General features: G+C 35.9%; 1 protein-coding gene across 1 annotated transcript; it reads right to left on the bottom strand.

Annotated features, from left to right (window-relative positions):
* Window positions 1-843: 843 nt before the first annotated feature.
* LOC133667963 (protein ILITYHIA) lies at window positions 844-25,391 on the bottom strand. The gene is made up of 59 exons (XM_062087681.1): window positions 24,819-25,391; window positions 24,584-24,715; window positions 24,105-24,486; window positions 23,840-23,986; window positions 23,434-23,618; window positions 23,225-23,351; window positions 22,905-22,978; window positions 22,735-22,811; window positions 22,620-22,656; window positions 22,376-22,542; window positions 21,875-22,058; window positions 21,093-21,170; window positions 18,965-19,084; window positions 18,795-18,854; window positions 17,889-18,014; window positions 17,695-17,794; window positions 17,426-17,595; window positions 16,566-16,868; window positions 16,370-16,486; window positions 16,156-16,257; window positions 15,916-16,065; window positions 13,985-14,149; window positions 13,738-13,914; window positions 13,155-13,277; window positions 12,920-13,000; window positions 12,715-12,831; window positions 12,339-12,511; window positions 11,912-11,989; window positions 11,670-11,817; window positions 10,894-11,016; window positions 10,749-10,805; window positions 10,545-10,655; window positions 10,266-10,457; window positions 10,010-10,183; window positions 9,615-9,725; window positions 9,412-9,481; window positions 9,177-9,255; window positions 8,743-8,845; window positions 8,486-8,656; window positions 8,260-8,382; window positions 8,047-8,160; window positions 7,525-7,631; window positions 7,394-7,445; window positions 7,201-7,307; window positions 7,043-7,102; window positions 6,830-6,944; window positions 6,558-6,668; window positions 6,311-6,448; window positions 6,118-6,240; window positions 5,900-5,971; window positions 5,147-5,259; window positions 4,207-4,365; window positions 3,921-4,017; window positions 3,656-3,838; window positions 2,803-2,997; window positions 2,548-2,727; window positions 2,336-2,468; window positions 2,056-2,134; window positions 844-1,308 (listed from the first exon to the last, which is right to left on the bottom strand). Exons 1-59 carry the CDS (start codon window positions 25,299-25,301, stop codon window positions 1,266-1,268), a joined length of 7,878 nt encoding a protein of 2,625 aa, XP_061943665.1. The 5' UTR covers window positions 25,302-25,391; the 3' UTR covers window positions 844-1,265.
* Window positions 25,392-25,731: the final 340 nt, after the last annotated feature.

Here is a 25,731-nt window from a genome sequence, read left to right as displayed (position 1 = left end):
CTAGTTGATTTAAAAAACTTAAATTTCAGTCAGGTTCTAAATTAAATTAAAAAAATATATATAATTCAGTCAACTCCTTTGATTGATCATATAAAATCAGATTCAAACGTGAACGAGTCATTATCAATAATATTTTTGTTTTTTCAAATCGGGTATAACAAAGATGACCACCTAGCTATGACTAGAACTCTATAAGACGCTTTATAAGGCCCTCTCCCTATACCAACCTTTTTCAAAGCCCTAGAAACATAAGGGGGTGATTTAGGTGAACTAAAAAACCCTTTCTTTTAATTCAACCCTGTAGCCTTCAAATTTTTCAAGCGAAATCACAAACACAAACAAGAAATTTGGTTCCTATGTAGATTAAAGACACTGACAATAAGAGATTGAAAGCCTGAATTTTCATTTTGGCTTGGTATTTTTATTTAGGCTTTCTTCATATTCTTCAAGTTTGATACCATATGTTTTTTACAATAGTAATCTTTTCACAGGCCCAGGGCCTAAGATCACAAACCTAAACCTTGTAATCATCATCTTTTTCTCGAGCTCAAAATCATAACCCTTCTAATCTCACTCTAAAGGTTTAATACAAGGTTTAGACACACTTCCAGGTATTTTAGAAATTAACAGACAAAGTTGGATGGAACTAGAGCAGATTGACCTCATGGAGATAGAACAGGGAACCTTAAAGGGTGTGTTTGACCTTTTAGCTTTTTTCAACTGTCGAAAACATTCGATATTATCTCACAAGGAATATTTTTACTTGACTTCACCATAAAACAAAACAAAACAAAACAAATCAGATAAAAAAAAAAAACTTTCAAAAAACATAGAACATGATGCTTTGTGATAGGAATGCTGTTTATTTTAATTTAGGAAACATCAAGCACTGGCCTTTGGAAAGAGAAGCCTTTTATCCGTTTGGCAATCTGGGCAGGCAAGGAGCAAAATTGTTCATACAGATGACTAAAAGCAGTGCTGACATAAATTACAACAAAAAGGGGATTGTGTCGAGCGGCTTTTCCTATTCCTCAGCAAATTGCAAGGGTTTACAAAAACAAGAGCTAAAATCCACCGCTATATCTACATATAATCCACGTCCAAAACTGAAGGTGTTAAGCCTTTTATCATCTTCCTATGATTAAATATGACTATGTACTCCTATGAACAAGAGTCGCCACACATAGCATTTGACCAAACTTCCTGAAGGTTTTTGCGTACCTCTCTTGAAGAACACAAAAATAATAGGGACATGCAATCAGCTATTAGCCACTTGTTGATTCTTCTTCACTGTCTTCGCTCTCATCGCTGCAACTCCACAACCACCAGAAATATACATTCAGAAAATAACTAGATGTATAAATAGCCAACATACACAACAATCATCAAATGCATGTATTTATAAGCAAGTATAAGCCATCCTAGGTATTACTGCATCCCTGCAACAGAAACAAAAAAAGTTCCAAGAACATGTATCATAGCATGGTTCACATAGAATGTGAATTGTGAATTATAAACATCACCAAGTCCTTCCCAATTGACTTTTGTATCCATAATTTTTAAACATATATGCTGGTATTATTTGCAAAGTTGAGATTTAAAGGATAATGTCCATCGAAGTCCAATGGCAGATACTCCCCATTGAGCATTTGGGTTTGGCTGCTATCCGATCATTTTATTCCAGGTCCCATAGTTTGTGTCATTATAATTTCTTCATCAGAATTCATTCTCTTTATGTGCTTCAGAACAAAATCTGTTTTTGTTTCCTTATAGAGCTATATTCAATCAGATACATCATATACGAATGTCATTTCATGGATACAAACATGAAAAGCATAATTCTGTGTCATACATACATGCAAGCAATATTTACAAGTAAAGAGCGGAAGGTATTCATAAATATACCAGTGGACAGAATATGATGGTTTATAGCAAGGTATGACAAAGCAGAAGAAATTGAAGTTTTTTTTTATCCTTCTAAATTATAGCCAGCACAAATATGAAGTTCAAAAGGAGCTAAATCCCAGAACAAAACTAAATGTTCAACCAGATTACCTATATTCAGGGAACTTTGAAAGTCGCCTAGCATCCAAGCCTGTAATAAATTTTTGAGCTGCTTGAACATTGTCTGTACCTGAAAAAATAAATCCAAAGCATTAAGTAAGGAAACCTCTTAGTTTTCCTGATTCACATTAAACAATGCAAAAGAATTAGAAGACCAAAAACCAGTCATTGAAAGATGAAAGATAGAAGGATCAATTTTAATCTCACTTGACAATTAAAAGACAGATAATCAACAGAAAACTGATATTGAATCAATATATAAAAGAAATACCTTTTGTCATCTGGAAGGCATGCACAGCACATCTTTCCGCGGCTAGCCTCACCGGAGTACTACTGTCCTTCAAACATTCAGCAAGTGCAGGACCAATAATGGAAACATGGACTGTAATTGATGGAGGACTTGCCTGAAAAATAAACGCCTCATTAAAGTTCCTGAAATTGTTCATGAATTCCTTATTAGAGTAGAAACACATGAGGGCATACTTTTGCAACAGCTTTTAAAGCAGATAAACCTCTCCTTCTGACTTCACTGGAGTCATCATGCAAAGCAGACACTATTGTCGAAATGATATCAACATATGCAGTGGCTTCAGATGGATCGCTCTGAATCTGATGAAGTATAAGCCTTCCTAATGCCTTTGTTGAAGTTTCACGAAGAGGAAACTAATTTGCAGAAGAGCATATTCAGTAACTGGTACAATACAACGCATAAAATTACAACTATTGGAACTGCAATACCTTCTCATCTTTCAGGGCATCTTTAAGGCTGCGCATGATAGATGGAAACATTTGGGATGTAACAACAGAGGAAGGATTGTGCCTAAGCAAGGATGAGATGGTGAGTACTGAGCCGTGCCTGGACACCCAGCTAGGAGAAGATGCCAAATTTGAGAGTAGTTCAAGCAGATCATCAAGCTGAGGCTCTTCCATGTACTGCAATGTCATTTGAAACTATGAGAAAACGTAAAAGAAATTGCAAATTTTAATGGAAGAGGTCGATAGCAATAAACAAGGAAGGTCCATCAAGAGCAATGAAAGGAGCAAACAACATGGTGTTCTGCCCAGATACAACTTCAGCTTCTTACCACAGGTTTATTTAGAAAAACTATCTTGAGTCCAGAGCTCAGCCAGCATGTAGCACCGCTACTATATCCTAATTCTAGTATCTTCTTGTCGATATGAAAACTATGGCAGTAGTGATATGGTCACTTTAGAGCTAACAACTTTAAAATACCCTCTATCATATTTATCATGCAATTTTACAGCATTTTGTAATTGAAAACCAACTGCCTTTGAGTATTCTGTTTTCCATCTTTTCTACTCCTTGACTGCAGCACACTGACAGGGCCCAAACCTGAACAGCTACAATACTAGACTGCTGTGGCTTATTTTCAGAGCCCTAGGCACTGTCCCTGACAGCAAGCCTAGTAGTGTCAGGCTTGGGTGGTGTTAATGGTAATTCACTATTCAAATAAAACAAACATCAGGTCTAAGCCAGAGTTTCAAATATGTCAAGAGATTCAACACTTCTATCAGTTAAAATGAAAACATATATTTGCAAAACCAAGATACTCAGAATACCTAAACCCACCTGTGAAGTGATACCCAATATGCTGGCAGCAGATATTCGGACTTGGTCATCATCATGATGAATTAAATCCTTGAGTTGACTGAAAACACGAACTCTGACAGGATCGCTCACACTTTTCCCAGCATGCTTAAGGACACCTTTTAAAGCTGTGAGAATTGCCTCCCGAACACCAGCATCTGATGCCTGAGCAACAAAATAAAAGTGATGTCATGATCATAACAAAGATCAGTGAAGGGAAAAAAAAATTACATAATGACTACCAAACCTGCAAGCTGGACAGGAGGTCACTGACTAGAGGATCAACTCTTGAACTGAGTGCACTAAGCTTTCCAAGAGCAAAAGCAGCACTTGTACGAACAGTCCTGCATTTCACTCAAGATCTCATGAGCAGGAAATAGGAACTCACAAACCATAAATAAGCCAAAGTAAGAAGAAATGCATAAAGGATACATATATATATGAAAGGAAAAAAATTTCCAATAGACCCACAAATATTTAGTGAAACAATTCAACAATAGTTTGACAAATGAGCTTTCAATGTACAAACAAACCTTGTACTATCTTGTAAGCACTTGATAAATGTTGTTTGAAGCTGAGGAAGAAAAGGCCTCAGGGACATCCCACCCTTCCGTATTAAGATGCTCAATGTAGACAAGATGGCACTCTTCACCTGCCAAGGAAACCGGTCGCCTATGATCCGGATAAGAGGCCTGTAATTATAAAACAAATACATCATTATAGTAGGTACACACCTAGGAAACTTCAGCTAATGGGAAAATAATCTTTTTATTAACAAGAGAACTATTAAAAACTATTAAAATCAAGGCATCAAAAAGCAATAAGCACCCCAAGCACTTAGGAACGTTAAAAAAGGGAGTAAAAAGGAAATTCAAAATTTATGTGGTCATTATGAGCTCTTACCACAAGCATACAGTTTAATGAAGACCATTAAACTAACAGCACCTACAGATAAATGGTACACATAATCTGAAATATTTACAAGGTGAGCTCAAAAAGATTGAAGACATGCCATATATTCAATACCCATTTCTTTGTACAGACCATTATTTTAGGGGCACATTCTTGTGTTTCTAAAAGAATAAATTGATTGCGTGAAACTAGCAAAAATGTGATTTTACAGTTAAATTATCCTTGCTGAGAAAAAAAAATCAGGAATTTCCCATTCATGAAAAAGAAATAAAAAAATAATCCAAATCCGGAGTTGTTAAAAATCGTTAGGAGCAGCAATCCAATGACAAGATGTGTTGATGTTACATATCACTCAACCCTACACACATAATCAGTCGATTTATAGAAGCCACAAAAGTATAATTCACAAAAGCAAGATTTCCCAAAGACGGATGACACATTGTTAACCACCACAGTACTTTATGGTACATTAATTCTAGAAGTCAAAACTTATACTAACATTTTTCAGATATATTAACATTTAGTATAAACTAGATTTCGTAAAATGTATATGGTCCATACCCAGTGATTGGAATGACAAAATCCTTCAATGCTTTTTCACTAGTCACTTCAATAAGCTCCCCAAGACCCAGTGCTGCCTGCTCTCTTAATTCAGCAGAGCCACTTGTCAGACCCTAAAATGTCATAAGATATCAGAGAATCACCAGAAATGAGACAAGAGGCACAAATAACTATGATCAATACTTTTTCTAACCCAGTAGTCAACTAGACAACCGAATGTATATAACTGACAGGATCACAAGACACACACACACATGTATATATATAACAGGATAAAAACAACTTCATGAAAGCAGGAAAACTGACACTAGTAATAAACCACCCAATGGAAGAATTGAGGCAGTAACAATACACTTCCGAAACCATATCATTAATTGCTAGTAAATCAGCAAGCATTGCAGACACATAGCATCTACTTGGCTGGTTGAGGAAATAAAAGGCCGTCCCAAGCTCACAACAAGAAATTTTTACCATGACCAATTTAACTACAGATAAACAGAGTGCATGGGAATAAAGAAAAGTGGGAATCTCAAATCATGTTTTCTAATCTTTCTTGAAGATTTCTCAAAAATAAAAGTGAATTGTAGAATTTAACAAACCAAAACTAAAATACATGCTGCATACAAGGATGATGTCAAACAAAAAGAAAAAAGAAAAAAAAAAGGAAAATAACAATATTCTGACAACTAAGAATAACAAAAGAAAAGCATGAGAAGGACAACGTTATGACAGTAAGAATATAAGCATCCTTACTTGAAGAAATATCGGAAGCAATGGCTGAAGAGCTTTTGGGAGACAGAAACCTGGAATGACAACTGGTCCTCCCTGCAAAAATATTGAAATGGACATAAATACCCAGATGAGTCATCCTTCCACAAATCAGACAAAAAAGTTAAAAGTTTCTGTGCATTCTGTTAACAGTATCATAATGCATACCCAATTGTCTACACTGCAGAATAGTGATCACTAACCTTCTTTTTCCTTCGCTCTTTATCTCTGGATGTGGACACAGCATCACGTACTAATTTTATATATGAAGGAAGCACCTCCTTAGGAACAGAACCAATAACCCTTGATAAAGCTTCCCAAGCAACCTATTGAAAAGAACATTAGATACAATTTATGGAAGAGTAAAGAAGACTGAATTATGCATTTGATAGATACCTCAACAGTTGATGAATCTGAATCACTAAGCAAAATGATCAGAGTAGATATCATATTTGGTGCTTCATCTACCAAATATAACTTGCTGTATTTGAAGAAAAATCCTATCAGGTATGATGAACTTCTTCTGATCGAAGCCTGACACCATAAATATACAGAACCAAAATTAGTGATAAATACATACATGTTTGTGTGTGTGTGAGAGAGAGAGAGAGCATGGAAGGGCAAGGATAACTGGGCTACTTACCAGAGTATCCCCAACACCTTTTAGAAGTTCTGCTATCAGATACTCAACGCCTTCCTCATCTATGACCAAGGCCACTGTTTCTGCAGCCTTCTTAGCCAAAGTTTGAACATCCTACAAACTCCAGTCATTAGATAATCTAGTAGAATAAACAGCATTTTGAAGATGTATTTTAAATGAAGGTGATATACACTAATGTCAAAAGAAGATTGAAATTTAGAGTTAGGCAAACAAGAGTTGAAATTTAATATCGCTTCTTCAAACTAGTTGCATACCTTGTCCTCAGCACCCATTGCAGAAAGTAAGGCAGGAAGAATAGTACCAAGGTGAAAGTTAAGACCAGGTCCTGCAACCTCAGCTAAGGCTCCCAGTGCATGTGCATTGAAGGCACTGGATACATATTCAAAGTCTTAGAAAAAGAGCAATCATAATGCGTGTTTGTGTGCATGTTTTCAAAAATTATAGCAACTCAAGGAAGCTACACATACGAAAGGGGAAGATGGACCAGCTTGGGCAAAATATGAGGCAGTACAGCTGTAGTCCTGACACTGAAATTCACAACAACAGAAATTAACCACATTTTACAGTAGAAAAATATACACAAAAAGACTTGACTCTCAATACACAAGCTGCACAAGGCGTTTACCTTAAGATTTGTTTGAGACCATCAAGCGCCGTATCAGAGGTCTCATCATCCTCCAGAGCATGCAGCAGTGTTGGAACAATTTCATCAATTGCTTGCATTCCAGCACTCTGAATAAAGAGACAATTTAAGAGCCTCATAAATTAATATCTAAACAAGAACTTTAAACAAAACCCAGAAGATAGAAATGATGTACCTTGTACAGAGTGCTGAATGCTAAGCCTGCAGACTCACGCACCTCAGGCATGCTGTTAACATATGTTAACATCAAAATTTATCATACATTCGAGAGATTTAGAAAATTACTAGTAGAAATACTGAACTAACCTATCACAAAGGGCAGTCCGGATTGTAGGGATGAGTTCATCCATAAAACTCAATAATTGACTCTTCACAGCACTTGCCATCACTTCACTCAGACCAATGCATACACCCTGTAATTCCAAGCCATATGAGAATTACATGACAAATAACCAAAAAGTAACCTTTGTAATTTCCTTATGATTGATCAATTCTTCTATTTTTCTTGTGACCAAAATCCTTGAATAATGTTTTCTATCAACTTTGACAAAAGAAAAAAAAAAGAAAAAAATTCCTTGATTAATGCCTGCATATCATATTGAGAGATGAGGAGATGGGGTAGACCAAATGGTGATTTCAGTCCATGCATGGTTTACATGCATATGGTTAATGGATTGAAACTTGATGATCAAGATCCCTCTGCAAGTTAGAGGCACAAGAAGCCTTGTATCTGCCTGTTGGGTTTAGTTTATTATAAAGTATTGATGGGGAGGGGAGTTTCAAGAGAGAAAGGGGACAAACTACTGCAGCTACAGATAGAAATTTTACTTGTCTTCTGCTAGCATTAGGATCCTTTAGCCCCTGGGATAGGATTGGGATGATCAAAGGAAGTACTCTTTCACCAAGCTTTCGAACAAGTTCACCCAATGCTCGTGCAGCAACCTACATTAAAAATAAAAATAAAAACGGTTTTTTTACCAAATAAATACTGAAAAAAAAGGAATCAGGAAACTACAATCTGAAAATAAAAGAAGCACAGACCTGCCGCCTTTCAGAAGACGACGATGCCAGAGAAGATATTAAAGTACTCATTAAAACTGGCATTATTTCCTTAAGAGTCTTAGGAGTATTGGCCACTATTGTTTTCCATACATGTAAGGCAGCCTGAAAAGAGGGACAGGAACATTCAGTTTACATATATGCATAAAACACATATAAAAAGCAAATGACATGCAAGAGAGAAAGAGAGATGAAAATGTGCCACTACCTGACGCACAGATAAACTGACATCAGTCCGGACCATGTATAATGCAGCAAGAATTTCATTACGCTTATCTCTTCCTAAAACCTCAATAATAGCACGTCCATGTGCTTCAGTACTAGAACCTTCATCATCACTACCCCCCTCAAGTAAAGCTTTTCCAGAAGTCCCAGCTACCTGGACATGGAAAAAAGGCAATCTCAGAAGGCTAACAAAAGGAACTTGCAAAATGGAGAACTGGAAAGAGGTGAAGTAGTATGAACCTTAAACAAGAGATCTCCTAACAATTCCACTGAGCTTTGCCGGATGCGCCAATTATCATTGAAAATACCATCTTCAACAGCAGGAAGGAGAAGAGGCAAGGACCTAAGGATGAAAAGGAACATAATAAAATAAAATAGCACACATCCAACAAAGATTACAGATCACACAAATATGCAAAATATTCTTAAGACATAGACAGCTATCACAGACTGCATGTAACTTTCATGAAATCAGAATAATTTCAAGTTTATTGGAAATAAAATTTAAATTTCCCAAGAAATGGCAACATGTTTTCGCCCCAGTCAGAAATTCTGAAGTGATTTTATGGCAGGAACTTCAAGAAATTTCAGTTCCAAACATGTAGGAACAAAAGTAAATTTCAATCCAGCGCCAAGAAAATACAAAGAAACATGGCAAGACTATGAATGCATACGTTGTTGCATAGTGCTCCACCAGGACATGGCCAGCACCCAATGCTGCATCACGAACAGATTCATTCTCATCCGCAAGACCTGTACGAGTAAACCAGCCACTTTATTATAAGCTGGGTTGTTCCACTACTACCGGTAATGGAAAAAAAATCCACAAGGAACATTTATATTTAAAAAAGGAATTGAACAATCTAAGCGACCAAAACTACAAATATCCTTCAAAATTACCGAACCTACCATCTAAAATTGCAGGCAACACCTGCTGCAAATAATTCTGGAATTGAACACCTAAGGATCTTGGCAGATACTGCAAATAAATTAGCATAAAAAGGACACAATCAGAGAAGGGCCATAAGCAAAATCCAAAGTGGTTTGGGAAAAAAAAAACTTTATTGGACACATTTTTTTATGAGAATATTAGCTGACGCAAATTAGTTCACCTTGAAAAGAGTTAAATATCCATCACGCACAGATGCCTTTTGATGAGAACAGTTTCGGATAATATCAGGCAGCACATGTTCAAAGTATCCTGTGCCAAGTGCAGATAGAACCTGGAGATAGATAAACAAAAGCCCCTAACTTAAGTATACCCGATTAAAATAAGTCTGCAAATTCCGAAAACTAGCGTTTTCTTCAGGAAGTATCACTTCATAATCATAACAAGTATTCATTTTCAGATTAATTGCCTTCGTCTAAACACAATAGACGTAATAGCTGGGCTATTGTCATATTAATTGCAGAAGACATGAAGAAACCTTATGTATATAATGAGCTGCTTAATTAAGTAAAAAAGTGGTTCAGTAGTCAACTAGAAAGTTAGAGTAACCAATAATACCTCACTCAAGCCTTGAGCAGCTCCAGAACGCTCAACATTACTATTATCAGTTTTAAGAGAGTCAAACAGCCAAGGAACAAGATCAGGGAAGTTTTCCTCGCCCATTCCTCTTATAAGAGATCCAATGGCCCTTGCTGCCACAGACCGAACTTCTGGAATTGGATCCACAAGAACCTGTTCTTATTCAAAATCAAAACTTAATCATAGAGGACAAACGGTATACAAAATATGTACGTAACTCCAGTGATAACAGTACCTTTTTAACTTCAGGAAGAAGCAACCCTATGTAAGGAATCATATCCTTCGGTTCTGTAACCAATGAACACATGTTTCCAACTATTTGTGCAGCTTTCTTTTTAGTTTCAGCACTCCTCTCCCTAAGACCCCTATGAACTATAGGTACCAATAGTGCAAGTGATGGGGCATCAATTGAATTAATGAAAGTTGTCTGCAAGAAACCAAAAGGCATTTAGTGACATGAAACAGATTAAAATAAAACTGATAAACTAAACAAATGTTCATCCATAAACCTTACCTGGAGGAGAATATCAAGAGAATATTTTGTATACTCATTGGGGTCTGTTAGGCCCATGAGAAGCGTAGGGACAAGAGAAGATATTTCTGGATTCTTTATCACACTCCCGACCTGGGATGACATTATGGACAGTTAGTCATGAACCACTACACATGAAGAGCACATTGTGAACAATAAATCACAAAATATATATATATATATAACCTGCTGGAGTGCCATTTGTCCTGCTGACTGGACTTTGGGATGCGTATCAGTTAAAACCTAAATTTGAATAAAAAATTCCAAGGTCAAGAATTTTTGTTTATTTAAAGAAGGCTAAGCAACAAGGCTTGTGTATGCAATTATAAACCTCCGTCAATTTGGGCACGATAGTAGGAAGGCATTGAGACAATTGTTGAGGAGCACAGTATGCCATAGCACCAAGTAGTTGTACACTGCTTTGCTTTGTCCGCCAGGCTTTATCCTCAAGACCCTGAGTTTAAAAATTTACAGGTAACAATTTGATCAGTTAAGCACTCTGAAAGCAGTGCAACATAATCCAAATAGTAAGACACAGCAGGACAAAATAAACAAAAGGAGAAAAAATAATAGTAGTACAAAACACTATGTCAACAACACAAATAACAATACTAATAAAGAATCATCCTCACTGTGACATTCATTGCTATCTTTAGAAAAAAATCAAAGACATTAAAACAAGGCACAAGCACAATAATGGCAAGCAACATAGTTCACTTTCACCTCTGCGTGTCAATATCTGCTGTATTTATCTTAGTCAACTAGCTAGTATAAAAAGCTATTTGATTCAATTCAGAACACAACTAACAGATCATAAATGTCCACCATCCAGGGAAATAAAAGAATTTTATTATCCAACTTAATTATCCGTACTGATCAAGCATAAGGGTGCAGTATAATGAGACCTAACTAAAATCATTACATGATTACTAGAGTTAAATTATCAATTTTTAATACAGAAAATTTATCCCTATGACAGAATAAAAACCGAGTCTCTATCCATAGTACGGTCCCTCGAGATTTAGAAGAACTATATGACCAGTTCAATTATTATATCTTATCAAACAAATGTGCTGAATATGTAATGATTAAATCCACAAAAGGCACCTTTAGAATCGATGGAAGCACAAGCTTCACCCCCTGTGCACTAAGTTGAGACATCATTGAACGAGCAGCACATTCAGCAGCTTCACGAACTGCTACAACTTGGTCAGAGAAAGAAACCAAGAGTAACGGCAACATTTGAATCACATACCTGGATAAAAACAGGAAAAATAGATGCATTAATCATACAAAGAAATCTGCACAGACAACATTGCAGTCTTTAGGCTACAATTATTTATACATACGGTTCAAACAGTTTTCCAAGTGTTTCACAAAAGCACTCAAAAGCTAGTTGAGCTCCTTCACGATGTTTTGCTGAACTCCTGTAGTTTGAAAGAAACACAAGCTCGTCAAAGACCAAAATTAAAAAATACAAAGGTGAATAACTACAGTAAGAAGCGCTATTTGGCTTTGGCTTTGGCTTTGGCTTTGGCAGACAGGGATCCCCTCCACCCACACTATGACAACTAAATGAACAAGAACCCTTTTGGAAAACAATTTTATTCTTGACAACCAATCACTGTTCATGTCCACAAACAATAAAAGAAGGATCAGAAAATTTTTAACTTGAGAGGAACTACTACTATTGCCAAATATGATTAAAGAAAATGACCAGAATCAGAGGAATATACCATTTTAATAAAACTAAAACCAACCAGAGTGTGAATATACCTATCTGCAAGACTTTCCCTTATTGCAGCAGTAATTCCATACTTCTTCAAGCAAGATATTCCATATCCCTTGACCACTCCAGCAAGTCCAAAAGCTGCTCCTCGGCGTTCCCCATATTTGTCACTATTCATAAGTTGATCCAATAACCTAGAAACAAGAGCAGGTGCATCATCCTGATGCAAGAAAAAGAGATGTTAGGACAGCTTGTAAACCCAGACATAACAACATGAAACTTCAGAAATATACTGCCTCTAGTTCATTTTTTTCGATTTGGAGATGGAAGAATTAGAAAGGACACGAGCATCAATATATTACAATAACTAAATGCATCATTATGAGACTTAGATTTTAATTTTAGGCAAAAATTGCTTCATACTTTCTTTGACTGCATTAGTGGAGATAAGCAAAACGAAACTGCCCGCTGAACAGCCTCTGATGGAGTATTCAAAACATCCAACAACTTCTCCACCACTGCATGGACTTTGGGATCATCCTGCAAGAAAATACAGATGTTAAAACCAAACAAGAAAAAAAGCTTGATGAATTTGCTATGAAAGGAACACTGGCACATAAAATCAGACCTTAGCCAAGTGTTTTGCCAAGGCTCCAGTAAAAATAACAACACCCTCACGAACCAAATCATATTTTTCCTCATCTGATGCCTAAGCACAAGAAATTATATGAGAGGGACAAATATAAAAAAAAGGTTAAATAATCTTTAATCATTACAGCAGAGTCTATCCATCTATAGAATTCATGAAGTATGGAAACATAATAAAAAAGGTCAAACATGTTATGATTTAAATGAAGACTGACCTTCTTGTTCAGGTAGTTCTCAAAGATTGGAAACAACAAGGAAACATTGTCTCTTCCATGCTTATCAATAATTATGATGCCAGCATTGATCATTCTTCCTCGAACATCTGCATTAAGGTCACCCTACAACATAAAAGGGTTAAAAAAAAACAGAGACACTGATTTATTCAGACCAATTTATAGCTAAGATGACAAGCACTTCAAGGCATACAAGATCGTCCATACCAAACAACATGATGATTCTCCTTGATATGAGGTAAAAATGCAATAGAAGAGTCCAAAAATACGCTTTAAGAAAACATAATATAGCTTTCTTCTAATTAATGAATAGATAGATAATGGAAATCTTAATCTACTAAGAAACATAGCAGATCAATACTCCATTGGTAACATGCTGTGTTTTCTGGGTTAGACAATAACTGCAAAGAAAAGCTCTTTAAGCATCAGTGTAATATTAAGTAGTACTTTGATTAAATGACTGTAGCTACCTAGTCTCCAAAAATGGATGTGATAATTTGGGGAAGTAATTATTTCTTAACAATGAGCCAACTTAATTCAATCAAAATTGAAAAGCAAATCTTACCAATGCTCGTGATATGAGGAATGTCATAACAACAGGGAGGTCTTTTGTTCTTAGAACATCAGCAGCAGAATGTAAAGCCAGTGCTATTCCTTGTCTGCCCAGCCAACCAGCATCAACAGTATCCTCACCAAAACCAGCATCCCGGATATATAAAGAAAATAAAGTAGAAAGAGATTCCTGAGGAGATCAATAAAAAAAAATTAGAAAACAGCACACAGAAGAAGAATCATAATTTTGTCACACTAACCTGTATAGTATCTGGATTTTCATCCAAAGCAGCAGCTAATGCCTCTGCAGCAGCCAACCGCACATTGTAATCAATATGAGAAAGTGCTTTGAAAAGTCCAGAATAATTGGTCCCAAAGTCATGTCCATAGCGATCCCAAATATCCTCTGCAGCTTCAGCAACTAACTGTAAACATGGAGTAAAAACAAAGTGAGTGAGTTCAAATTAATAACAAAAACAAGTGACTAAATGAAATAATTAACCAATGAAAACCAGTGAAATTTAAAAATAACAGTATAAGTGAAATAAGTGAAATTTGACCAACTAACCAATGACTTAAAAACAACAAGGTAAAATAAGTGAAATTTAAGATGGAAGAATGTTACAAGATCAAGTTCAGAACCGTGTAATCTATATAATTGTAAACATGAAGAACAGTATCTTTTGGAGGATACATTGCGAACACAAATTAGTATGAGAACATATTGCCATAACAAGGTGTGCACTCATCAACACAACAAGTCCCGTGCCATGGACAACTATTTCTTAGGCCCAAAGGGACCAAGAGATACCCCATGCATGAAAATATAAAAAATAAAAAGGAAACCAATAGAAATTTTGAAACCAACAGAAAGTTTTAACTGCTCACAACCATACAAATCAGAGACGTAACAAAAGTGGTTGAACCCGCCCTGATTCCGTATAAACTTTAATCAAACCTGCTAGGATCAAATCCACCATTTATATGATGGCAGTTAAAAGAAAATCACCAGATGACCAAAGAACTACTTGTTACTTCACCAACACCAACTAGAGCACGAAAGTTAGCTGTTTGCATTTATTGTGCGTTTCCAGATCCACTACTTGACTGGACCATAAATGGTTAATAGCCCAATTCACAGAACTTCCAGGTGATGTTCAAGCAATAAAACAAATCATTGATGACAATAACTTAACTCAAATGTCTCAGAATACTTCTAAAATGAGCAATCATTATATGACAAGTGAAGATCTTTCTAGTGCATTCAAATGCAGAGTCACAACTGAAGTCACAACATTAAGCTGCTCAATCATTCAAGGTCTTAAATAAATGTTTTGATGGCTGTTACACATTCCCTTGTATGATAAACTTTACCATATGCATATGAAATTTAGCTAAGAAGGTTACAGCATTTAAGTTACTCGAGAAGCAGCGAATAACAGACACAGATCAAACTAACAAAACTGGGAAAGGACCATGGACACATAAAAATGCATTTAGCCTCTGGTAAATTTACCAGGAAATATAAAGTATGACTGGCATTGAACATGATAGGCAAATTAAGGGTAAGGATAGAAGTAACCTAAAAATATACAGGAGATCCTTGAATCCCGAAGGAGAGTTGAGATATCTAAAGCTGACTAGGCAATACTAAATTGCAACATTCTCAATGATAGTTCTCCTTCGACAAGCAATTATCCAATATAAAATTACGATGCTTTATATAGGGGCAAAACGACCATATCTAAATAGGAAATAGAATCCTAACTAAGAATAATACATGTTGAATAAAAAACTAAGAAACACCCAAAGCTCTTAAATAGACAGAATTATAAATTGATGATGATGGCAGAAAATATGAATTCGGAAAGCACAAAAAGAGTGATACAGGGAATTTAGTAGTGGATGCCTCACAGCACGCAGTACATTTTAAGCAATAAAATATCAAGCCACGAGAATCTTCGAAGTGGAGGAACAAGTTTGATGCACTTGCAAAAACAACAAAAAAAAAATGCAAGGTTGACATTTATAATTACACATCAAGGGGAAGAAAATATAGGTGAACAATCAATAGAACAGGTGATAGAAATAAGCTAAAGAAACTATCCACTAGACTATTTCCTGTTAAACAACGAAAAGTTCATTACCAAATTCAATTACATCAAAGAAAACCACAACTGGCAAACCAAACCTTTTCTGGATCATGTAGAGCAATCCAAAGACTAGTTGCAACCTCAACATTCTCGGGGACAGATCGGCTGGCAACTGCTGGAATACATTTTATGGCATTTAAGCAGGCCATTCTTACATGAACATCTTTTGCATACACTCCATACAGTGCCTGTAACCATAAATATTTGAAAATAAAATCATGGAAGGTTAAACAGAGTTGCATGAACGATGAAACCAAAGTTAAAATGTATCATCATACAGGTGCAACTTCCTCTGGTTGTAAACCGAGGCACAATTCATTTAATGCTGGTCCAATGGAGCCCTGATAGGCAGGAACAACACCTAGAACATGATAAAGAGCCTGCAACACAAAGAGTGAATTATATTGCATGCAAAAAGAAAACAGACAGAGAAATCTGAAAAATCATATATATCACACTGGTTAATCAAAAACAAAAGTTTAGATATCTAACTGATAGCATTCGAAGTCTAGGAAGGGGTAACAGTGGATCCATGTGCAAATAGAGAATACGAAGCACATCATCATGAAGTCCAGTCTTCTTGGGTGATAATAGAATGTGCTCCATTATCTGACAACAATGACATCACATATAGATTAACAAGAAGTTGCAATGAAATTAGTTATACATGATAGGGAGGAAAACTTACAGGAAATACAAAAGTAAAAGAATCTACAGGAAGAGGTCCAGGTTTACAAGACACAGATAAGCCATTAATTATTCTCTCAAAAAGACCCAAAGAAGGACTCTCATTGGCTTCCCCGTCACCAGCTATTGGAATAAGATCCAAGAAAACACTGACATCCTTGGTCACAATAAGGCGTAGAGCAGTAGCAATGTCAAGAGCCCAATGACAAAGAGGTGCGGCTGTACATCTTGATAGCTTCACCAAGGTCTCATAGGCCACGTCACTCACTATAGGTGACTGTAGCAAAGGGTCAACAAACTTAATCTGATAAAATGCACAAAAGAAGAGGATTAGGACCACATAGAGGAGCTTCAAGTATAAGAAGAATAAAAACCCTTAATGATACAAGCACTGAAACATACTTTAAATCACCAGATCTAAGAGAGAGAATCAGAACTCATATGAGAAATAGATTAGGACCACAATGGAAGAAATTCTCTAACATGAAAAATATTGTTTCCGAACAACCATCATAAAATTAAAATAGCTAGTGGGCTCTTAAAATGAACAATAGCAAGCATTGACATATCGTTCTTTCCCATCTCCTAGCATGCAGATGTTCATACAATAAAAGTGATCAAAGCTAATTGCTGAGGAATTGGGGATCAGAAAAGGAAAGGCAGTTGAAGTTTAGTTTCACAGTGACCATTTAAGAGAACTGTAGACTAATAACAACATAATGCTTGTGAGAAGTAGAAGAAGAACAGAGTAAGAAGTAGAAGAACAGTCACATTCTGACATAATGCTTGTGAGATATCACCTGTTTGTCTATACATCAACAAAAGTAACACACAAAGAAAAGCAGGTTGCATGACACGAACCAGGGAAGGTAGTTGACTGTGTGCAAATACAGGGTTAGAGATGGCCATTTCCCCAAGAGCTCTCAGCATCAACGAAAGGTTGTCCTGTATACCTCTAACCTTATCTCGTACAGCTGCCTCCTCCTTCAGCAATAATTCACGAGCCTCTTCTTTTGCTGTCTTTCCTTTATCTACAAAAACCAGAGACAATGAAACAAAAGCATGTTAAGCAGGAAATAATTTTAATCAATACCAGTATCAATTAATTTACCAAGTGCAAAATAACATGCCAGCTTTCTTCGTCGACTTCCCAATATCCTTTTTACCCATACCAGCAGCTTCTCTACCAGTTGGTTCTCTCTTCACAAACTGATTAGAATTGACATCATCCTGGGAAGAGAGACACAGTTGCAAATGAAAATAACATCAAGTGGCAGTAGGAGCAAAAAAAGTAAAGGAATAAATGAAAAGGAATAATAACTACCGTGTCATTGTGGTCCTCATACATCCGAAAACGGCCCTTCGCCTGTCTTGTGTTCTTAGAAGCAACAGATTCTGCAACATAAACGCCTTGCTCACTAGAAAGCATTCCTTCAGGGGTATGAAAAATCTGAGAAAAAATTTACAAATAAGTAATACAAAACACTAGGTCAAAAACACAGAAAACAAAAGAAATTCTGTGACTAAGGCTAGCAGATTATAGAAGGCCATCGTAGCAACAAGAAACATTTATCCTTGCATAAATACAATGAACCAGAGGGAAAATATATGGGAAAAAGAATTGATAGTACAAAAGTGGAATTAATATGCTCCTGCCACCTAGGCTAGGGCCATATTTTCATTGCCAAAAGTCCTAAAAAAAATAATAATAATAATAATCACTGGAATTTCTGAATACACAGATTCAGTAGTGGCTGCAAGAAAATATCAGCTTAATAATATATATTTTCACATTAACAAAGGTCAAAGCCCAAGAAGCTCAATCAACCAAATGACACATGGTCGCCACACCTGTCATTTGTGTCTACAATCCTGTGCTGGTCCAGAAACAAGAAATGGAAAAGGCCTAAGACATGCTCTGGTCCCGGCCAATGCACACCCAGCAGTGAGCTAAAATGTTATCCTAGTGCACAACGTCAAACAGATCTAACAACCATACAGAAAGAGCCACTATGACAACATATCCCTCCCAAGATTGGAAAGCGGAACCTGACTCTGGAAAAGACAAAATGACAACATATCCCTTCCAAGATTGAAAAGTTTATCTCTCATTTCAAACATGTATAGTCTACAAGCAACAAACTTGGGAATAACATTGCTATAAGAAAGTGACTGGTACTATATTTGGCAAATCCAGTATTGAGCAATTAAGTGTGTTTAAGAATAGTACCCGAATATCACTCTCTGAAAGCATATCATGTGCATAACGGTCTGGAAGATTTTTCAATTGCTGGCAAGGAGAACAAGAAAATTATGGTCAGCAGTCAGCAAATATGGCCAATTGGCCATAATTCATCAAGATTTCATTTAAAACAGCACAGTGGATATATAAGTAACAACCTTTTCAAATGCCAAATACATATCTCTTGGTGTTATGGACATCAAAGTTGATAGAGAATATATTGCTGCTTCCTGTTCTAGCGGATTCAAACTTGCCAATCCCATTGGTCCTAGTAGACCCTGACAAAACAAACTACAACAGGTTAGTGACTGAAACAATGTATGAACATGTACTCTTGGCAACATTGCAGCTTGCAAACAACAAAAATGCTAAAACTGCAATTGATTGGAATAAAACCTAAATCTAGAGAAGAGAATGCTATAAATCAGCAATTAATTCACACAACAAGATCAATCCATACTGCAAAACCAATTCCAGTTGTAACCATGCTCATGATAATACATTAAATCCCCCCTACCCCCGATAAAAAAACCCTTTGGTTGCTGATTTGGAACCACCATCGACACACCAAATAGAAAATTAAAGAATTTCAATGATGAATAGAGATAGCAAATTATAAAGATTGAAATTTAATTTTTCAATTTACAGTACTCTTGACTACGGATACTGACTATATATACTGACAATAGCACAAGTCAAATGTATAAACCATTGGCATTTCAAATTGACTCCTTCCAAAGTTATCGATAAAATCTCATACTTCTGACTATAGGCCTGAGATTGAGAGCCACAGAAATAACTCAACATATATTCATTCTGGAAAGTGCATAAAAGATGTAAACTACCTACTTAACATTTTCTTCTCAATTTCAAAAAACAATTTGAAGATTATATGATGGAAAAGAACCTCAACAGAAAGATATTCAAATATAGAGATCATTAATATTTTGATTACATAAGTAGATCTACCAAAGAGGCAATAAGTAATAGTAAAGACAACTACACAGCAACATCCATAACTCAAAGTTTTACAACATCCTTTCTGCAAATTTAGGAGGAGGGCAGGCAGGAGAGGTAAACAAGGCAGACATAGCATAAGAATAAGATGGTGCTAACAAAATATGCTACTAATATTTCCTATCTTCTCCAATTATGAAACAGGATAATTGCTCTGTTAATAAAACTAATTTACAACTTTCTCAATCAAGTCCATGGACTTTTTTTTTCATTTGAGTACACCAATCTTTTCAGAACCTCCAATCAAGTACCTCCATCTACTTTCTGTCAACTGCTTAGTTATTTGATGATAGGTCCTGTGGCCTTGAACTGTTGTTGGTACACAAACTTTCACCTTGTCTCAATTGAGTATATAGACTTTAATCTTTCTTATTTTGATACACCAACTTTTTTTATAATGACAATTAATTACTTTTGCCAATTTTTCATTTTCTAATGTGGTTTTTTTTAGTACAAGTACCCTCCATGCTGATATTGTATTTAATGACAAAAAAATGTTTTAAATTAAATAAATCCTTTTAATTAAAGATAAGCTATCTAAGTTCTACACTGAGGATAAAAAGTATTTTATGATTAATCAAAACTAATAAATAAATTATTAGTACAATTCAAATATTTATTATTTTAATAAGAGAAATGGAAAATCATATGATTGAAAAATAAATAGGAAAAAACAATGGATTATTGTAAAAGTACCCAATTGGAACAATCGAAAAGGTCAGTATACCAAAATGAAACCTAATATAGTTCATGTACTTGATTGAAAAAATTGCAAGTTGGTGGACCAACATTGCAATTTTCCTTTACTAAAAGTCAAAGGACACATAAGCAGAAAACATAGCAATTAACAGAAGTTCGTTGGGAGTACATGATTGGAAGTTTTAAAAAAGTTGGTGTACTTCTTCGGAAAAAAAAAAACTAAAGGCCATGTACTCAATGTACAAAAAGTGTAGAATTGGTGTACTAATAATGTAAGTGTCACTTTATGAAACTAACCCATATAATGTCTGCAATTGGAAGGGCACACTATTTACATATATTTTACTAGCAAATCAAATAAGTTTCATAAAAAAATCAAGCTCAGTTTTAATACCCTGATAAATTCACCATGAAAGTAATGGAGACTAATCCATTATATATATGCAGTCAAGTTTTGTTGTTCAGGCACTAGAAACACTAAAAGAAGCTAGTGAAAATGTAAACTCTACTCAAAATTGCCATTGGTTAATGTTTCCATAAAACAAGGAGAATTAAGAAGCTGAATTTTACCTTGCACAAATTCTCAACATCAGCAGAAACAATGCCAATAACATCAATCCCAAGTCTTCGCAAACACTTAAGGAGCCTCTGCAAATGGATAAGAGGACAAGGGGAGAAATGAAATTATCATAAAGATAGTTAGCATTTAGGTCCAAAGCCTGAGATAAGATATGGCCACGTTGGCTGTCATCCATTAGTCTAATAACTTATATCCTTGTTAGAAAAATCATTAACCTCTCATGCTTATCCAGAGCATTTTCCACTTAAGATATGGCATGCCTTAAGCCATCTTATTGTTACTTAATTAGTTCATGCTATCTCAGCAAAACACAATTCTGAATGGCTTAGAACTAAACTAACACATGCTTTATCTTTTCTTCGATTTTACCATCTAATTGATTTTGATCACCTATGAAATAATAAGACAAAATTGAGTAAACTGGGCTTTGTAAGGAGGAACCCTTTCCTTCAGCTTGACAATTGAATCTTATTCCCCATCAATCATACAAATCAATACAGAGGAAGTGTTCAGATCAATAAATGATTCAGTATGCCACTTTTCCTCCAATGCATATTTCCAAGGATACAAAACAACTTCAAAAATTTATTATGCCTGAACAGCTTGAATATTATCTCAGCATAGGGAATTTACATCTTAAATTACATTTAGCTTTATGATAAACCATAATCATAGATATCAATGCCCTCGATAAGAAGTTTCCAGGAAAACCATTGCAATTAACTTCAAATTTAGAAAAAAGGATGATTTATAGAGAGGGAGAGAGAGCTACCTTCCAAACCACATCTCTTTTTGCAGTGCCGACCATACATGGGTGATGCGAACAGAATATGACTTGTGTAGATACACTTGGAGAAGCAGCCAGAGTTGCACATGATATTACTGCTAAAGCCTTCACTAATACCTCAACAGATGGAAGAAATGCAACTTGGGCGTCCAATGAATTATCTGAATCACTACAGACACATGTAATCAGATTCCATATGCATGGTAGGATGGGGGAACATTAATGTAAGATAACTAGAACAAGAAAAATGCATCCGAATTTGAATCACTTATAATTGTAGTGAAAAGATATCAAGTCAATTGATTGACATTCAAAGTGCATGTTTTCATTTTGTATGTGTTACCAAAAGTAAGTTGAGCAACATATGTGACAATCAGCATTTAAATAGAATAATCATAAAGGGTTCACCACACATCACAGTTATCACTCTCACTTTGGCCACCAGAAACCAAAAGGGTTAAGAAGGTTGTTCAGCTTAAGAGTTACCTTGTCCCCAAAAGAGAGAGTCTCTCTCCAACTACTGAAAGAAAATTTGTGAACTCCAGTAAAAGAAGTTCAGATAACATCGGGATAGCAGTAATTATCTTTCTGGTAGCAACATATGACATCTTTCTAACATCCCAACTTGGATGGCATAGTAAGAAGACCATCAACTGCACCCAATCAATAAGCAGTTAGTCACGTACTCTAATCAGCTTAAGGAATTTTGTGCAGCACTACAAAGCAGTACCTGGAACAGTAATTTCACTGAAAAAGCTTCCAACACCCTGCAAGAAAATAAAAGGGCCATTTAAAAAAAAATTACAAGCTATGATAGAGAATGTGGAGTGCAAATGAAGATGAACCTGCGTGAATGTTCCACTAGCAGCACCTCAAGAAGATCAACACATGCCATGCAATCCTCATTCGACAATTTTGAGGCCTGCGGGCCACCATATGTGAAATTAAAAAAAAAAACAACATGAAACATTAAGGAAAAAGGAGAGGATAAAAAACAGAGTCTGTGAAAAGTTACCAAAGAAATTGGAACAAGGGAAGGTTCATTTTGAGATATGAAAGACCATATCTTTTCCTTTGCTAGAGTCTCCTCTGAGAAACAATGAAGGAAAGAAAGGGAAAATCAACTAAAAGATAATAAAATCAGAAGCCGAAGTAACATGAATGCAGAAAGGAATACTTTATTTCTTATCAATGACAACAAGATAAAAGAATAAAACAACTGTACATGTAATACAACATGAATGGAGATAAGACTACGTAAAGCTGTCTCTTATCAATGAAAACAAGAGAAATGAATAGAATAATTGTATGAGTACTAGAAGTAGTTATGAAAACCTGCTTTGATATCTGTAGAAGCTATCTTCCCAACAACAAGCAAAGCATATACCCCATCCAATCGCTGCACTGCTTTGGTGAAACCAGTTTTTACAAGTTGAACAAGTGGTCCAAACAAAGATGATATCTGAAATGCAGCATCAATAAGTTTCATTTACGTGATGGAAACATCATCTTGGAGAGGGATGACAATAATTGACCAAAGTTACCTGTAAAACAGCATCAGCATTTTTACATATGACCTGAAGACATCGAAGATGCCCTCTTCTCAAAACTTCCTTCTCTTTAAGGCCAGCAGCAATAAAAGAAACTAAATCCAGTTGGACAGAACTGGCGGAGCGTGCTGCCCAAGAAGCAACGGCTGACAAAATTGCAAGCTTTACCTCTTCGTTTCCTGAAAATAAACCATTAGAGATGAATGAGCACCCTACATGCTAAGATGGAAAAATAAAATAAACAGCCAAGCAACTTATAAAAAAAAGAGTGGGAAGTAATATACAGACAATCATACATAAAAATTATAAAAAAGAGATTTCGATATTCACTAATTAACAGGAGTAACAATTAAATATAATAGACAATAACAGTCAAGGAGTTCATCCAGTAACACATTACCCTCCTCCTTGTAGCAAGATAGAAGGAAACTGCATATTGTAAGCACGAGACTGTTTAAAAATTTTCCATCAGGAGTATGTGATAATTCTTGCACAGCATTGAACATGCCAGTTCGTTGATATGGAAATTGCAGTCTTCCTTCCGACCCTGATCACATTTAATGAACATAATCTCAGCCAAGTTCTAATAGGTTCACTACTTTATCATCTGAACCATAATAAATTAAGTTTTAGACCACTGCAAGAAACAATTTTCAACTCCAAACCTCCAATTATGGCTTTAACAGCATTGAACATGGCTTCTAAAGCATCAGGATTACTCGACTTCTGGCTCAAACACCGTACTATAGCCAATGCACCAACCCTTCTACCTTCATCAGCATGCCGAACCTGTGATAATACTACTGAAAGAAGTTCGATCCCATACTTGCTCAAATCAAGACTAACCGAATCCAAAAGAACCCCAACCGCTTCCAACACAATCTCAGGGTTCCGCTTCAACATTTTCACCGATGACGGTAACACTACGTTCTGAAAATCCTCATGTGACAAATGTCTAAACAGCGGATGAAAACACTCACTAAGCTCTTTTACTGGCTTTTCTCTAGCATTCAAAACCGCTTTCAAGTATATATCCATAAATATAGACTGCACAAATGAAATAACAAACATCAAAAACTAACACCACAAACAACAACTAACATCCTATAACACCACAATAACCCAAAATCAAACAATCTCTAACCTTGCATTGCTCAAAACGAGAGCTTGATGCACTCGAAAACTCAAGTAGTAACCGAATTAACTCCGGACTTTCTTTATATGCAACCCGCCCGTTCTTTAATTCCTCGATGTATATCTTATAAATATCGGGCGACTATCACAAACAATCAAAATTCAACTTTAACATCAATAAAATCGAATTTTAAAAAAAAATGGAAAATCAAACAAGAACCAATTAACAATCATCTTCACTAAACCTGTGAAAACAAGTGAAAGAATATCCTTTTGCAGGCTCTTCGCTCCCGAAATGATCGTTGCATCACAAGATTAACCAATCCAGCCTGCGCAGAAGCTACTCTAGAAACTGCATTTTTAGAAACTGAACTGAATTGACTTTTAGTTAACAACAAAACGGACCAGTTAAGTAGCCTATAACATCCAACATGTGATTGAACTTTCAATTGCTTCTCCATTGCCTGAACAACCGCGCCGGCGAAACTTTTCATGAAGATAACCTCATTTAATGACTTGATAATCACATCATCGACTGCTTTTCTCGATCGGCGATCATCGTATATGAATAGAGTCCGGAAAATGGTGTCCACTAACATCGATGCTAGTTCGACTGTCATCTCTGCGTTGGCGAGAAGGGAGACGACATCGTGACGGAAGATCCGTATGCGGAGTTTGGTGGAGGAGGTGGAGACAGAGGTAGAGAGGGAAGTGAGGGAGTCCGCCATTGTTGGAGGAGATCCGGATTAGGGATTTTGAAGGTCCAGGGAATGATTGTAGTATTTAGAGTGTAGGGTTTTAGAAAGAGAGTGGCGTATTTTTTCTGCAAATGGCGGTTGCTGGGCTCTTAGAGGGAATTTGGTTGAGGCCCATGGCTTGTTGAATTAACTTTAATGATAATGATAATCCATGTTTAAGTATTGTAATAATTATATAATGTGTGCATGCCTTTCATCGACGATAATCACATCTTTTGTACATGCATCAATAAGATGGTGGTTTCGTTGCAAGATGCGGCTCAGTGAACAAATCTCTCTTCAATATCTGTTTGTTTTTATATTTTAAAATAAATTTAATAAATAAAAATTTACTTTAATTTAATATTTTTTTAATATTTTCATATCATTTTGATATTTTTTATTTTAGATATTAGCACAT

The sequence above is a fragment of the Populus nigra genome, chromosome 11 (genome assembly GCF_951802175.1).
Source record: "Populus nigra chromosome 11, ddPopNigr1.1, whole genome shotgun sequence".
Taxonomy (NCBI): Eukaryota; Viridiplantae; Streptophyta; class Magnoliopsida; order Malpighiales; family Salicaceae; genus Populus; species Populus nigra.
This window is presented reverse-complemented; position numbering and strand designations above follow the sequence as displayed.